This window comes from Belonocnema kinseyi, chromosome 10 (assembly GCF_010883055.1).
Source record: "Belonocnema kinseyi isolate 2016_QV_RU_SX_M_011 chromosome 10, B_treatae_v1, whole genome shotgun sequence".
NCBI classification, from domain to species: domain Eukaryota; kingdom Metazoa; phylum Arthropoda; class Insecta; order Hymenoptera; family Cynipidae; genus Belonocnema; species Belonocnema kinseyi.
This window is the reverse complement of record NC_046666.1, coordinates 38,368,484-38,385,396: the sequence shown is the minus strand read 5'-3', so window position 1 is coordinate 38,385,396 and position 16,913 is coordinate 38,368,484. Positions and strand designations below refer to the sequence as shown.

The 16,913-nt window shown below is 27.5% G+C and overlaps 1 protein-coding gene across 15 annotated transcripts in view; it reads left to right on the top strand.

Annotated features, from left to right (window-relative positions):
* The window catches only part of LOC117181543 (disks large 1 tumor suppressor protein), a 1,257,521-nt gene that overhangs the window by 1,218,630 nt on the left and 21,978 nt on the right, over positions 1-16,913 (top strand). For 11 of the 15 annotated variants that reach the window (XM_033374344.1, XM_033374348.1, XM_033374346.1 and 8 more), the window contains 4 exons: positions 2,102-2,351; positions 3,403-3,505; positions 5,668-5,706; positions 15,136-15,177. In XM_033374344.1, the coding sequence (XP_033230235.1) occupies positions 2,102-2,351; positions 3,403-3,505; positions 5,668-5,706; positions 15,136-15,177 (434 nt within the window). The remainder of the gene's footprint in view (positions 1-2,101; positions 2,352-3,402; positions 3,506-5,667; positions 5,707-15,135; positions 15,178-16,913) is intronic. The other 4 variants (XM_033374350.1, XM_033374349.1, XM_033374355.1 and 1 more) reach the window with 2 other exon arrangements.

Sequence of the window (16,913 nt, the reverse complement as noted above, 5' to 3'; positions counted from 1 at the left end):
AGAGATTTCCAGACAACGAAGACGTCATTGCCTCTGTAAGTGCTTATTTTGAGGAACTTCCGAAAACGCACTTTTCTGAAGGATTAAAAAAACTTGAAAAGTTATTGACCAAGTGTATAGAGCTCCAAGGAGATTATGTTGAAAAATAAAAAACAATTACCCAAAAAAAATTGTTTTTATGCTTCATTTTAAGGACTTATTGAACTACCCTCGTATTTTGTTGAAAATTCGTTTCTTTTTTGTTTAAAAATTCATTTATTTGGTAGAAAAGGTCTCTATTTTTTGAGAATTCATTTTTTTTGACGAATTATTTTAAAAACGGAAAATTCAACTCTTTTATTCTAAGTAGAAAGATTTTCTTTTTCAATTGTAAAATTGATGTATTTGTTTTAAAAATAAATTTTTTAGTTGAAGATTCATAATTTTAGTTAAAAATTCACTCTTTTCCATTTGTGTGGAAAATTCACCTTCTTTGATAGAAGTGTAATCTTTTTCGTTAGAAAATAATCTTTTTTGTAGCAAATTTAACTGTTATTATTCTTTTTAAGAATTCATTTCTTTGGTTGAAAAAAACCATTGAATTAAAATTCGTTTTCTTGGTTGATGAAAAATTAATCTTTTATGTAGAAAATTCCACTATTTGGTCAAAAATTCATATTTTCGGGTGAAAATTCATTTTTTTTTTAGTTGAAAATTTATATTTCTAGTTGAAAATTAAGTCATTTTGTTGAAAACTTGTTTTTGTTTTGTTTAAAATGTTCTTTTCTATCGAAAATTAAACTATTCGATATTTGTTTTGTACATTTTTCTTTCTTAGTTGAAAATGTATATATTTTATTGCAACTATCTTTTTTGGTGTAAAATTCATCTTTCGGGTTTAAAATTGACTTTTTTTTTGATAATTCATTTTTCGGATAGAAAATTTATTTTTTAACTGAAAAATTATTTCTTCTATTTTTGGTTAAAAAATCACTTTTTTTATAAAAGACTTTTTTTGTTTGAAAAATTAGTTTTTTTGAACATTTATTTTTCTGAGATTTTAAGTATTCTAATTTTTATTGAAAATTAAACTTTTTTAGATGAAAATTCTTGTACTGTTTTGAAAACGAGTCTTTTTGGCAGAAAACCTATATTTTGTGTTGTAAATTCAACGAAATATTTAGTTCAACATTCATATTCTTGGTTGAAAATTCATATTTTTAATTAAAATTTTGACTTGAAATTACTACTAAAAAATGTCTCAAATATATTTAAAAAGAACATTTTTATTATAAATTGGGATCTTGTAGTAACTCTTAATAAGGCACTATTTAATGCGAATAATATGTTTTCTATTACTTTAACTTCTTTTATAATTTAAAATCACCCTTTTCAATTTGAAGCAATACATTTTCCTGCCCAATTTAAATAATTCAATTATTATCAATAAATAAAGAAAAGACCATTTTTGAAAACCTTATTGAAAATGCTCACAAAAACTTTTTAAATTCTCAAAGCACATGAAGTTTCGAGCATATCCTCCCTTTCCCCCAATTTCTATCATAATTCCTTATTATCCCTATATTTGGGAATTTTGTCATTTTTATCACCTTTTTTTAAAATCGAAATGATTTTTTTGAATCGTAAGAAACTCGAAGCCATTTTATATAAATTATGAGTAGTATAGAATTTTTCTTATTTATTTTTGGTTTTTTAGGCTAGTATTTTTATTAGAAAACTAGGACGCTTTGAGGTAATTTACACAGGTGCACCAAAATTTGGTTTGATTTTGTGGTCCGGGTAAAATATTTGGGGTAATATGGAACACGGGGTTATATTGAAAATGGGGAACTATGACACATGGGGTAATATGGCTTATGGGGTAATATGAAACATGGGGCAATATGACGCATGGGGGTAATATGATATATTGGGGGTAATATCACATATTAAGGGTAATATGGCACATTTTGAGTATTATAACAAATTGAGGGTAATATGACACATGTGTAATATGATACATGGTGTAATGTGGTACAATTTGTAATATGATACATATGGGTAATATGATACATGGTGTAATATGGCACATTGGGTAATGTGACACATCGTATTTTTTTAGGGCACTTTTTGACTATGATCCGAACAAGGATGATGGGTTGCCAAGTCGTGGTCTCGCTTTCCGATATGGAGAAATACTTCACGTCACAAATGCCAGTGACGATGAATGGTGGCAAGCCAGAAGAGTCACTCCTCAGGGTGAAGATGAAGGTCTGGGAATCATCCCTTCTCGTAGACGATGGGAACGCAAGCAACGTGCCAGAGATCGTTCTGTAAAGTTCCAGGGCCATATGCCTGTCATATTGGACAAGGTACTTTTCTTAATTAAGTTTCATAACATTCATCCCCCCCCCCCGAAACCTCCCTCTTAAGGCTTTTTTGGGAACTATAACATCCAAACTTCTACTAATTTCAGAACAAATTTGATTAATTTCTAGGGTGGACGTTGGTTTCGAAAACCCGGAAATCAGGGAAAAGTTAGCTTTTTGGAAAAATATAGCCACTTTTATGTATACCTGTTTCTGATTTTAAAGATTTTATAGTATTTAAAAAGATTTTACAGCATTTTAAAAAATTCTATGGAATTTTCAAAAGCTTTACAAATTTTAAAGGGATTTAAAAAGATTTCAAAGGATGTACAATTTTGGGAGCTTTAAAAAATTGCAATGGCTTTTAAAATATCTCAAAGGAATTGAAATATTTTAGGGTATTTTTAATTAGTTTCATTCATTTCAACAGTTTCTAAAAGAGTTGAAAGATTTTAAGATTTTTTTGAAATTTCCAAGTAATTTTCAAAAGCTTTTAAAATTTCAAACCATTTCAAAATATTGGAAATATTTTGGGTATTTTAAAAGGTTCCAAGACATTTTTTTATTTATTTCAGTGATTCAATAGGATTTTTTAGATTTTAGGGTATTTTTAAAATTCCAAGAAATTTTCCAGAGTTTTAAAAATTTTCGAAAGATTTCAAAGTATGCGAAATGTTTTGGCAAATTTGAAAATATTTCAAAGAATTTATATTGTTTTAAATAATTTGATGGGAATATTTTAATGGATTAAAAAAAATTTGTTCACAATAATTGAGGGATTGAACGTTACAATTTTAATTGTTATATTTAAACAAATTTAATTTACAAATTAAATTGTTGAATTTTGACTTACAATACAAAGAAATTTTAATTTGGAAAAATTTAGAAGAAATTTCAAAAAACTAAGAAGCTTTTGCAGGTTTTTAAAATTCCTCAATTCAATCATGGAATATTGAAAATGAAGTTTTGCGGCCACTTTGAAATTATAGTTTTAGTCAAACTAAAAAAAAATTAATTGGATGAAGATAATGAAATATGTCTCTTTCCGTAACAGCAATCGACACTCGATAGGAAAAAGAAAAACTTTTCCTTCAGCAGAAAATTCCCCTTCATGAAAAGTAAAGACGACAAATCCGAAGACGGTTCTGATCAAGAACGTGAGTATCAAAAAAATTTAAATTCATCTGCACGATCAGAGCATGTTCGGACTCATGTTACATGTATCGCCACCTATTCTGCAACTCTTTCATGCCCTCAAAAAGAAGAATTTAATTACTTAATTTTGTCTTGTATTCATTCCAAGAGTAACGATTACTGAATATTCGATAGCTATTATTTCGATTTACTTTCTTTTTATCGACAAGAGACCTGATTCTCGATTTCAATCTCATTTTTACTTTTTATGCATTTTTTCCATTTTTCCATATCTTAAGCCAGAAATTTGTTTAATTATGCTGAAATAATATTATGCAATTTTCAGCCATTCTAAAAAAATTGTTTTAAAAAATCCAGAGTCAACTCCTGACTTCATAAGAAGAAAGTGCGGATTCGATTCCTGCTGTCGGTATTTTGTGTGTATTTTTCTTCATTTAAATTTTTTAAAAATTGTAATTAACTATTAAATTTATTTAAATCAAGCCAAAATATTCATTTTGAACTATTTTTTTTTCATATGGAAAAAATTATTTTTGCATACCTTTATCACTTTTGAAGCGAGTTTTTCGAGGATAAATCAGTGCCACCTCATCTTTGAAAAATCTTGAGTCCTTGTACAATTTTTTGTTAAGAAACATAATTCATTCATTCTCATTTTAAAATATGAATATTTATTCAAAAAATAACAAGCAGCAAAGGCACGCGAGCGAATTGAGCATTCCTGTAAATGGATTTTTATTTTGTAACATTAAAAAATACAACCAATTTTAAAATCCATTATTAAACAAATTTCAAAATATTTTGAGTTTTTTCATTTGGTGTAATTTGATTTTTAAAAAAGGGCAATATTTGAAATGGAATGAAAAGTAATTGAACTTGTATTATGTCTAAAAAGCTGTTTAAAATTTAATAATTTGAAGTTAGTTGTTTAAAATTGACAAATTTGTAATTAGAAGATCTCCAGATTGAAAATTTTTGACTAACATTTTAAAAATTGGACAGTTATATTTTAAAATATTTAATATTATAGAATTAAATTTTGTTAAAGATATTGCATTGCAAATTAGTCTGAATAATATAAAACAAGATTGCAATTATTCCAATTTTTGAATTTGCACAATTTTAAGTATTTCATCTTAACTTTTTTTCCATTTTAGTTGGAAATATTTTAAATTTTTGAACATTTTCAAATAAAAATAATTAAATTTCTAATTCCTATTTTTAAAATCCTCTGATTTTTAAGACTTGAATTTGCCAAATTATTTTCTTATTTTTAAAAAAAGGACAATATTTCTGATTGAATGAGAAGGAATTGAACTTATATAATTTCTAAATAAAAGCGTATAAAATTAAATTTGAAATTAAGTGTTTAAAATTGAAAAAATATTAATCAGAAGCTCTCAAAATAAACAAATTTCAGACTAAATTTTTAAAAATTGAACAAGTTTATTTAAAAGGAGTTAAAATTGTATTATTTTTAATTCAAATCATTCAACATTAAACAATTTTATTTTTAATTGAAAAAAACTCTAAATTGAATGATTTCAGATTGAAATGTTTAAAATAGGACAATTTCAGAATGTTCAGAATTAAATAATTTCAGATTAGAATTTTCAATACTAGATCATATATTTTATATATATTATTTTTACACTATTTTTATATATTTTATTTTTAACTTATTCGAAAATAATAATAAAAATATAAATGTTCAGTTGAATGAAAAATATGAATATTTTCTATAAAAAAAATGTTCTTTTATTCAAAGTGTTAAAGATTGATACCCCGCCCCCTTTTTTTTAATATGAAAAAAAATGTTTGAAATCAGTTTCGGCAGCAGGAATCGAGCCCGCATTTTCTAATTATAAACTTAGAGTGCTACCGCCTGATCCAACCGTGAGTTGAAAGACTCACACGGTTTATCTAACATGCGTGAATTTTCTCAAAGTCTTTCTGAATCAAATCAAAATTCCGAATCATAGCAGCATGTTTGAAACACTTTTCAATTGAGAGTCACCCTTGTATTGCTTTTACTAATTGTCACTGGAAGCAAATCGTTAATGAAATATTTATAAAAAATCGAGCCAGGTCCGAGTCAATCCCGAATGAGCTTTTGTGTTTAAATGTGTAACGTGACATGTGTTTTGTTTGCCTGCTTGTGTAGGGTCGCCCACAACACCTGAGAATGAAAACGATCCCGCCCGTAAGTATTATGTACAAAACAAATTTGATCCTTTAAAATAAGGGTTTTGCACTAATTTAGAGATCAAACGATGAGCCTGGTTCTAAAAAAAAAAATGTCGAAAGTTCGCTGGAATTCTTTTCCTGTTCCTTTTCTCCACCTGCTCCTCCTCTTCCACCTGCGCCTTTTTCAACTCCTATGCCGCCTCCTTCTCTTCTGTATCTGCTTAACTGTAATTCCTCCTCATCCTCCTCCTCCTCCTTTTCCTCCAACTCCTTCTCATATCTTCCCCCTTTTCCAACTCCTCTGTCGCCTCCTTCTCTTCTGTACCTGCTAAACTGTAATATCTCCTCCTCCTCCTGCTCATTTTCCTCCAACTCCTCCTTCTCATGTCCTCTCTCTCTTCCAACTTCTCTGTCGACTTCATTTTTTCCAACTCCTCTGCCTACTTAACTGCAATATTATCGCATTTTACTCCACCTCCTTCACCGCTTCATCATTCTCCTAATCCTTCTCATCCTCCTCCGCTTCCAACTCTTCTACCTACCTAACTGCAGGGTGGCGATTTTTAAGCGTACATTTTTAATTTTAATTATTTCAAAAAGCTCTCTTGAAGACTTTAATGATTAAAAAATTGAAAGTGAAGTTGAACATTTGCATCAATTGAACACTTATTACTTGTAGACAAAATTTGAGTAATTTTAAGCGTTAATTTGATGTAAAATGCTTAAAAAGAATAAAAACATTACTTTAAGATTCCCAGGAAAATTGGAAATTGGCATCTGGAAGATTTTAAAGAAATTTTTTAAACATGTGCAGAATTTTCTCAAAATTGTAGGAAAAGTTTAATAAATATTAATTTTGAATCTTTTGGAAATTAAAATTGAATAATAAGTGTTCAATTGTTATTTATACCAAAAAATTTCTAAGACTTTTTGTTAAATTTGCAGGATTTTCTAGAAATTTTAGGAAAAATGCAATTCATTTTGAAAGATATTTCAAAGTTCTGAAAAAATTTCAAAAATAATTTTAAATTTGAGATAAAATTTTAAGGCTTTTTAAGGATGTTTAAACTATTTAAAATTAAAATGAATTAACTTTTAATTTAAGAAGTGCCCAGTTAAAAAAAAAATGTTATGTTTCTAGCTTAAAATTCCTTAAAATAATATAATTTTGAAAATTTTACAGTTGATTGATTGATTTTTTAAATTTAGAGTATCGAAAATGATAACGAGGATTTATATTTTTTGAACTGAATCTTAATATTTGAACTATATAATTTAGAAAAGTAAAAAATTCTAAATTTGGCAGTTTATCTGTATATCATTTATGATTGTTAAATCAATAATTGTTAGTACCTTCTATTTTGTATGTGTAAATTATTGTGCATTTGAATGTAACATTTTTGAATCGAAAATACTTTTAAATTTTAGTCTTAAAATTTCGAAACTGAAAAGTTCCACTTTAAGCGCTTTCATTTGTAGATTATTTTTCATGACTTAAAACGGAAAATTATCCAGCTTTAGAATTTTAATTTTTTCATTTGATTGACCGTGACAAATATTTGCGAACAGGGAAAAAGCCTTGAAATGATCGGGAATTTATTTATTATCCTCCTCCTCTTTCTTCCCGAGTCCTTCTTATCTTCCAACTCTTCTGCCGTCTATCTCTCTTCCAACTCCTCTGTCTACTTAACTGTAATATTATCGCATACTCCTCCTCCTATTCTTACTCCTCCTCTTCCAACTCCTCTGCCGCCTCCTTCTCTTCCAACTCCACTGCCTACTTAACTGTAATATGATCGCATAGTCCTCCTTTTCCTCCTCTTCTTCATGTCCTCCTCTTCCAACTCCTCTGCCTACTTCACTGTAATATTATCGCATCTTCCTCCTCCTCCTTCTCCTCCTCATTCTCCTTCTCATGTCCTCCTCTTCCAACTCTCTGCCGCCTCCTTCTCTTTGAACTCTTCTGCCTACTTAACTGTGATATTATCGCATCCTCCTCCTCCTCTTCCAAATTCTCTGCCTACTTAACTGCAATATTGTCGCATCATCCTCCTCCATTTTCTCTACCTCCTCCTGCTCATCCTCCTCATAATGTCCTCCTTTTCCAACTTCTCTGCCGCCTCCTTCTCTTGCAACTCCTCTGCCTACTTAACTGTAATATTATCGCAAACTCCTCCTCGTCCTCCTCCTCTTTCTCCTCCTCCTCCTCATGTCCTCGTCTTCCAACTCCTCTCCGTACTTCATTGTAATATTATCGCATCCTCCTCCTTCTCTTCCAAATTCTCTGCCTACTTAACTGCAATATTGTCGCATCTTCCTCCTAAATTTCTTCTACCTCCTCCTTCTCACCCTCCTCCTCATTTCCTCCTCTTCCAACTTCTCTGCCGCCCCCTTCTCTTCCAACTCCTCTGTCTACTTAACTGTAATATTAGCGCATCCTCCTCCTCATCTCCTCCTCTTCCAGCTCCTCTGCTTACTTCACTGTAATATTATCGCATCGTCCTCCTCCTCCATATCCTCTATCTCCTCCGCCTCCTCCTTCTCATGTCTTCCGCTTTCAACTTCTCTGCCGCCTCCTTCTTTTCCAACTTCTCTGCCGCCTCCTTCTATTCCAACTTCTCTGCCTTCTTAACTGTAATATTATCGCAAAGACTTGGCGCTCTGAAATAGAAGATTTTTTTGGAACTAAGCTCCTCAATTATTCATAGGATATTCATGAACATCTTCAGGTTATCAACGATCTGAATATGGCGAATATTCTATTTTATTATGGGTCTGAAAGTGTAAATACTAACAAGGATTTCCTGCCTGCTCCTGTGCATAAAACTACACTTGATTAACCTTCCCTCTAAACTTTACCTTGTTCGCCCTAACAAGCTTATTTTATGTATCTGTAACAATAACTCCTCAGCTTGCTCTATAACCCCAAGCTCCAATTCAACACTCAACAACGGCTAGTTTCGACAAACTCGGACGTGACAATACGACTATTGTTCATTTCGACGATACGCGTATAGATTTGTCCTGGAATGCGAATTCACTTCCGAGATTATCTACTTTCGAGTCACATAAAGCCCATTGTGTGCGTTTTAACGACCCCTAACAGCCGAAAGGGTTTTGATTCGGATTCGACAAACTTCGATTCGCTTCGATTCCTTCCACACTTATTGTTCACTGGAGAAAGTTCGTTAATATGGGCGATGCCCATTTGATCTACCTGTTTGATGTAACTCCATTACCCAATTTCCCCTCACGCAGCTGAGGGATCGCCAAACGCTGCCGGCGAATACAATTTTTTAAATTTTCAGAGTGAACGGGAATTTTATTAAAACAAGAAATGACAGTGATTTTATTTGTTTACCGGAATTTTTACCCATTTTTAAGACAAAAAATCTGTCCAAGTTCGACTTCAACAATTTCTTAAATAATCAGTTGAATTTTTATCTTAAACGTGCATTTTTCATTTCAAGAATTTTAAAAGGCTGTTTTAAAGACTTAAAAAACTAAAAACAGTAGCTTATGAAATCGACCATTTTGGATACAAAAAAACTTTTTGGTTGACTCAATGTAAATAAAAACTATATTGATTTCAAAAATTAAACTGCATCAGTGATTAACAAGTGAATAATAATTGATTTTACGAGACGATTCGGAATTAATTAAAAATTTAAGAATTTCCGGATTTTGACGTTAAAAATTAAACTGTTTCAATTAGAAAGTCTTAATAGTTAAACAAATGTAAATGCCCGACTGAAACTTCATTACTATTTTCATTTTAAAAATAACTTCAAAGTAATATATTCATAATTAAAGGCTTTTATTAAAATATGGTTTTACCTTAAAATTGGAAAAATTTCACATTAAGAAACATAAAAATTGCTTAATATTTAGAAATGTTTTATTTTTCATTCAAAATCAGTATTTACTATTACCTAATGAAATGTGTATTTCAAACTAAATAAAAAAAATAACTTGGAACGTTACAACTTTAATTCTTCTATTTGAGAAAATCTAAGTTACAATTAAAATTGTTGAATTTTTATGTATAATAAATATTGAACACCTATAATTCATAGAAAAAAATCGGGTAAGTTAAAAGAGATATTTAATTACAACGGCATTTGCTTTAAAAGCAAGGGTTCCGAGATCTTAGTTCTTGCGCCAAAGCTATAATAAAATCAAGTCGCACTTCCAGAATTGTCAAAAATGAATCTGAAAGCTTTTAACGAAATGTTTTTAATTTTGCAGGATATAAAAATAAATTTGGAAGCACTAGCATCATCCAAAAATAAGTTCAAATTATAATAAATGTAAAACAACATGTAGATATTTTAATATTTTCGAACAAGATTTTCCAACTTTTTAAGGATTTTTAAACTATTGAAAATAAAAATTATTCAACTTTTAATTTTAGACGTGATCAGTTTATAACAAAAATTTCATCCTTCTATTTTTAATATTTCCAGCTTAAAATAGTTAAAAATGATTTGCAGCTCAGTTTTTATTACTTCGAACCGAAAAGTTTTTAGCTTTAGAGTTTAAATATTTTAATTTTATTGACCGTAAAAAAATTTTTGTAGACCGGGAAAAAACCGGGAAATGTCCGGGAATTTTGTTATGTAATTAGAACGGCAACCCTGATTTTACAATTATTAATTCATAAATATAATTTTCGAGAATGTTTTTTAACAACTCCAACAATATTAGGGTATTCAGTGACCTTAAAAAACTTGAAAACCTTGAAAACATGGAATTCTCCTTGAATTTTTTTAAATCTTGAATTTTTCCCGAGAACCTTGAACTTAAATTATTTTTTTGCTTTTAAAAAAGTTATTTTATTCAAATGTGAAAAGCAATTTAAACCTTTTAGGCTATTAAGAAAGAAGAAATCTTGCTAATGAAAAGTTTTTTATTTGTCAAGAAATAATTTATTTTTTGATCATTACAGAATAAGTAAAGAGATTTGAAGGAACTTTTTCTAGACTGGGCCAATTATTTTATAGATTACTATGAACAGGCTTTAATATTGTGAATAATTCTATAAGTTTTTAATCTCTTCTCTACTAATATAGAAGTAGAATTTTTTCGTTATATTGAACTTACAAATTATAAAAAGAATTAGTTGAAAATTTCAAAGTTGATTTAGTTTCAAGGGAAACCACTCGGGTTTTGAGCGTACACCAGATTTAAAAAAATTACAAAATATTGATCAGATTTCAAAATATTTCAGAGCTTTTTAATGATTTAATTTCAAAACATTTCAAATATTTGAAACGATTTTAAAAGTTTTCAAAAGATTTTACAAAATTTTTTAATAACTCAATTATTTGAACGAATACAAAAGATTTAAGAAAGATTTTACGATTTAAAAATTTTCTCAAATATTTTTAAACTTTCAAAATATTTCAAAGATTTTAAAGATTATTTAAAGAAAAGAATCGATTATTGTAAGTCAGATTTCTAATATTTCCAAAGATTTCACAAATATTTCTTACAAATCTCATAAAGATTTCCGAAAAATACACGAAATTAAGATATTTTGAATGATTTTGTATTTTTTTGTTTAAAAAATTTCTAAAGATTTTGCAAAGATTAAAAAAATTCAATTACTTCAAAAAAATACAAAAGATTTAAAAAGTATTTGGATGATTTAAAAAAGGCTACAGTATACCATATATCAAATATTTCAAAGCATTTGAAAGAGTTTAAATTATTCTAATTTTTATGTAAGATTTTAATAACATAAAAAATTTCAATTACTTCAAATGAATAAAAAACATTGCAAAAATATTTCACAAATATTTAAAAGATTTCATAAAGATTTCAACAGAATACAAAAATTTCAAAGATGTCAAAAAGAGTACAGTACACCAGATTTCAAAGATTTCGAAACATTTGATAGATTTTAAGCAAATGAAAAAATGTTTAGAAGATTTTAAAACATTTTACAGATATTTAAAAGATTTCAAAACATTTCAAGACTTTGTAATGATCTCAATTTTTTAAAGAAGATTTCACAAAGTTTTGTAACATTTCAATCACGTCAAATGAATAAAAAAGATTTCACAAATATTCGAAAGATCTCAATAGATTTTGAACGATTTTAAAAGCTCTCAACAAATTTGAGAAGATTTCAAACAATTTTAATGACTCCAAACAAACACAAAAGATTTCACAAACAAAAATTAAGGAAAAATTTCACAAGGATTTAAAAGAATTAAAGGATTTTAGAGCTTTCAAAGATTTTACAAAAAAATTTTAAATTCCAAAAGATTTCTTAAAGATTTTACCGAAATTTCAAGATTTTGTATAGATTTCAAATACTTAAAAAGATTTCAAACAATTCACAAATTTGAAGATTTCAAGGATTTCAAAGACTACGAAGATTTAAAAATATTCCCAAAGATTTCACAAAGACGACTTATGCTCGATAAAAATGAAGAATTTATTTATGGTTCTGCTTTCTTTATAAATTGTTGCTCCGTATAAAAAATGAAGTGACTCTTTTTTTACATGTATAGAAAACGATTATTTCATTATTTAATGCAAAAATAGTTGACCGGGAAAAACTTGATTTCTTGACTCGTTGGAAATCCTGGATATGTTAATTTCCTTAATAAATTGAAACTTTTTTAATTTTTAACTTATTAAAAAAATTAAATTGCACTTATTATTTTCAACATATTAAGGCAAGTAACCTATTGTTGCAATCGCCAGAAAACATAGATATGAAAATAATATTTCTAAATTACTAATTGCAAAATAAAATTTTTTATGAGTAATTCCTTATAGGGTCCAAACTGCTGGTAAGTGTTTGGCGATCCCTCAGCTGCGTGAGGGAAAGTAATAATTCGAAATTTTGATAATTTTGGAAATTTTTCCCTTTTTTCTTAAAGATGTGATTATTTTTTCAGTAATCATAAAAAATTTGCGGCCATTAATAAAAAATAGAGCGTCTACTAACCTGAAAACCCTAAAATTATCGGAGAATTTTTATATTGGGATCGTCCATATATTACGTAAGACATTTTTCTTTTGTTTATATCGCTGTGTCCTTTTCAACTTGATTAAAATATTATTTTCGTCTTTATTCAAACAACAGAAAAACGTCTTACGTAATATATGGACAATCCCTTACCAGAGAAACGTGGAAATGTCGGGGAATTTTTTCGAAAGCGTGCTTAATTTTTTGAATAAAGAAATTAAATAACAATATTTTTTTCATTTTTGAAATTAGTTTTCTACTAATTGGTTTTTTAAAATTAATTTTAAATAAAATTTTCTTTCTAGTTGAATCTGCCATAATTTTAGTTGAAAATTCATCGCTGTGGTTAAATATAAATTTTTTGTGACTGAAAATTAAACTGTAAAATTATTAATTGAAAATTCATATTTTTGAGTCCTAAATTCAAATATTTTGTTGAAAATTTTTTTTTTTTTAAATATAAAATTAATCTTTTTAGCTTTAAAATTAACTATTCGAGTAAAAGATTTATAATTTTTGTTGAAAATGTTACTTTCTTAGTTTGTAAATTCATGTATTGTAGTGAAAATTCGTCTTTTTGATAGAAAATTAATTTTCTTGAATTCAAATTTATTATTATTTTTTTTTAATTCAACTATTCCAGTTAAAGATTCATCATTTGTGTGGAAAATTCATCTTTTTTGCTGAAAGTTAGTTTTTTATGATAATTAATTTTTTTTATCATAATTTAACTATAATTTCAATAATTATATCATCATTGAAGTGGAAAATTCATCTATTTGGTGGAAAATTATTTTTTTTTTGCGTGAAAATTGATCTTTTTTTAGTTGTAAATTCATGTATTTTGTTGAGAATTCGTTTTTTGGATACTAAATTAATCTTTAACCAAATTCATCTTTTTGGTTAAAAAATGAACTCTTCCAGTAGAAGATTCATAATTTTAGTAGCCAATTCATCTCTACCGTTGTAACTTTAATTGTATTGTTGAATTTTTTTTTTTGTTGAAATATAATTTTTTTAAATGTAAATTTAACCACTTTATTTTTGACCGAAAATGTATCGTTTTTTAACTGAAAATTCATCTTTTTCGTAAAAATTAATTATGCCAGTTATAAATTGAACTATTTTGTTCAAAATTATTATTTTTTGTTGAAAATTAATTTTCACAACTGAAAAGTTACCTATTCGAGTTGAAACTATTTCCTTGAAAATTTTTGTTTTTTCTCTTTCAAAATTCATTTTTTAGCTGAAAATTGATTTTATTTAGTTGTAAATTTATTTTTTTTTTAATTCTTGGTTGAAAGTTTATCTGTTTCGTTAAGAATTCAAATATTTTAATAGAGGATTAATAATTTAAGATGAAAACTCATTACTTTGGTGGAAATAAATTTTTTTAAACTTAAAATTCAACTAATCTATTTTTGGCTAAAAATGTATCCTTTTTAGTTTGAAAATCAATTATTTATTTTGGAAATTTGTCTTTTTCATACAAAATTATTATTTGGGTGTTGTAAATTTAATTACTTTGCTGAGAATTTTTTTTTCTTGTGTGAAAATTAATTTTTTCTACTAGAAATTTAATTATTCGATTTGAAACTATTTTGTTAAAAATTTCTTTCGTCTATTTAAAAATTAATTTGTTCAGCTGAAAATGTAGCTAATTCAGTTGAATATTCCCTCATTTTAGTACAAAATTCAGATATGTGATTGCACATAATTTTTTACCTAAAAAGTTATGTTGGTTATAATTTCATTACTTTGGATAGAAAATTAATTTTTTTGGCTTAAAATTCGCCTGTTTAAAGTAAACTATTCCAGTAGGAAATTCATAATTTTAGTTAAAAATTCATCCCTTTGGCTTAAAATTCCGGTTGAAAATTCATAATTTGAGGTAAAAAATAATTAGTTTAGTTAAAGATTTCAACTATTTGGTTAAAAACTTTTGAACCACTGTTATCCCTGTAATAACTGAAACCAATTGCAAATTTGGACCTAATTAGTAGTAATTTGCATACAAAAAAATTTTAATCAATTTTTCAATATATGTCGGTGTCCAATTTCCAATACCACAAAACACTGGCTTTTGCTGCTTCCTAATTGCCTCTTTTCCAATATTCTCTTATTCTATAAACTAACACGTTCTTTTCTCCCTTGAGAAATAATTCGCGAAAAAGAAATTAATCAATTTATAAATTGTTGAAAGGTTCATAACAGCGTTTTTTTTTTTTTTAATGCATTTTTTTATTGGAACTCTTTCAAAGGTTTTGAATTCAAACAAGCAGTCAGAAAGAATGTAATTGATGTCTCATTCGATTCCTGGGAACTGGAATTTCCAATTAGTTCGCAAACGAATATTCGCTGTTATTAGGAAAGACCACTGATTCGTAGCAGAGCTTAATTGATCGTAACGGTGCAGCTTGTTAGCCACGCATATTGAAATATAAACTTATTATGTTCTAGAATTTATGCTGTGCTACACGCAGGACGACACTAACGCTGAAGGTAATCACTTCTTTCATTCATTATTTACCCCCTCCATTATTCGAAATTTTCAAAATAACTTTCTTCGTCAATAAATACTTTTTTTATTGTTATTTAATTCTAAAATCGATTGATCAAAAATGAAAATAACCAATTCATTTCATTCATTTCATTCATTTGCTTCATAAAGTCATTCCAGGATTTTTTTATCATCATTTTATCCATCCATGTATTTTTTTTTCTTTTTTATTTAAAATAAGTACAATTTAAGTATTTACTTGTATATCTGAATTCAAAAATGAATTAAAGTAAATAAAGATTGAGAGGTTGACCACTTGAATTTTGGGTGTACGTAATATTTCAATATTTAAAAAATTTTAAAGATGTCACAAGGATTTGAAGGATTTCAAAATATTTCGAACGTTTCACAATGAGTTCAAAAGATTTCAATGAATTCACAAAAATTTCAAAAGAGATCACAAAGATTTGAAAAAGAATTCATAAAAATATCAGAGATCTTACAAAGATTTCGAAGATTTCACAAAGATTTTAATAATTTTAGAAAGAGTTAAAAATATGAAAAAAATGTCAATAGAATCAAAAAGGATTTAAGAAAAATTGCAAAAGTTTCACAACGATTTTAAGGACTGCAAAAGCTTTTACGAAGATTTTAATGATTTCGCACAGATTACTAAATATTTCACAAAGATTTCAAAGATTTTGCACAGATTTCAAAGGTTTCACAAAAATGTAAAAAAATTTCGCAAAGATTTAAGGAAGATATGAAAGATTCCACAAAGGTTTTAAAGATTTCAAAGGATTTCACAAATATTTCCATGATTTCGCAAAGGTTTCAAAAATTTCACAAAGCTTTCAAAGATTTTGCACAATTTTTAAAGATTTTGCACAGATTTCAAAGATGGCAAATATTTTGTAAATATATCAGAGGTTTGACAAAAATTTAAACAAATTCCACCAAGATTCCAGGAAGATATCAAAGATTCCATAACGGGTTTTAAGATTTCAAAGGATTTCACAAAGATTAAAAAATCTCAATGATTTTCAAGTATATTTAAAAGATTTCATAGATTTGAAATATTTCACAAAGATTTCGGAAATAAATCAAAGATTTGCAGATACTTGAAAGACTTGATAAGATTTCATGAAGATTTAAATTATTTTAAAAATTTCACTGATTCGAAGAAGATTTCAGTCTTGACAAGATTTCTCGAAAATTTCATAAAAAAATTTCAAACCTTTCAAAGATTGCGAAAGATTTTTAAGATTTTAAAAAAATTACAAAGGTCTCACAAATATTTCAAAATGTTTCACAAAGATTTCAGGAAGGCATAAAAGATTTCATAAAGATTTAACATATTTTTCTCTGGCTTAACAAAGATATAATAAATATTTTAAAGATTTAAAAAGATTCCACAAAGATTGCAATATTTTCATAATTATTTCAAGAAAATATCAGAGATTTCATAAAGATTTCACTGATTTCACAAAGATGAAATAGATTTTGTAAAAATTCTAGATCACAAAAGATTGAAAATATTTCAGAAAGATTGCAAAATATTTCACAATTCACAAAGCTTTTTAAGAATATTTAAAAAAATTGAGAAAGATCTTAAAAGATTCCACAAAAATTGCAATGATTTCACAAAGACTTCAGGAAGATATCAGAGATTTCGTAAAGATTTCACTGCTTTCACAAAAATTAAAAAGATTTCGCAAAAACTGCATTTCGCAAAAGA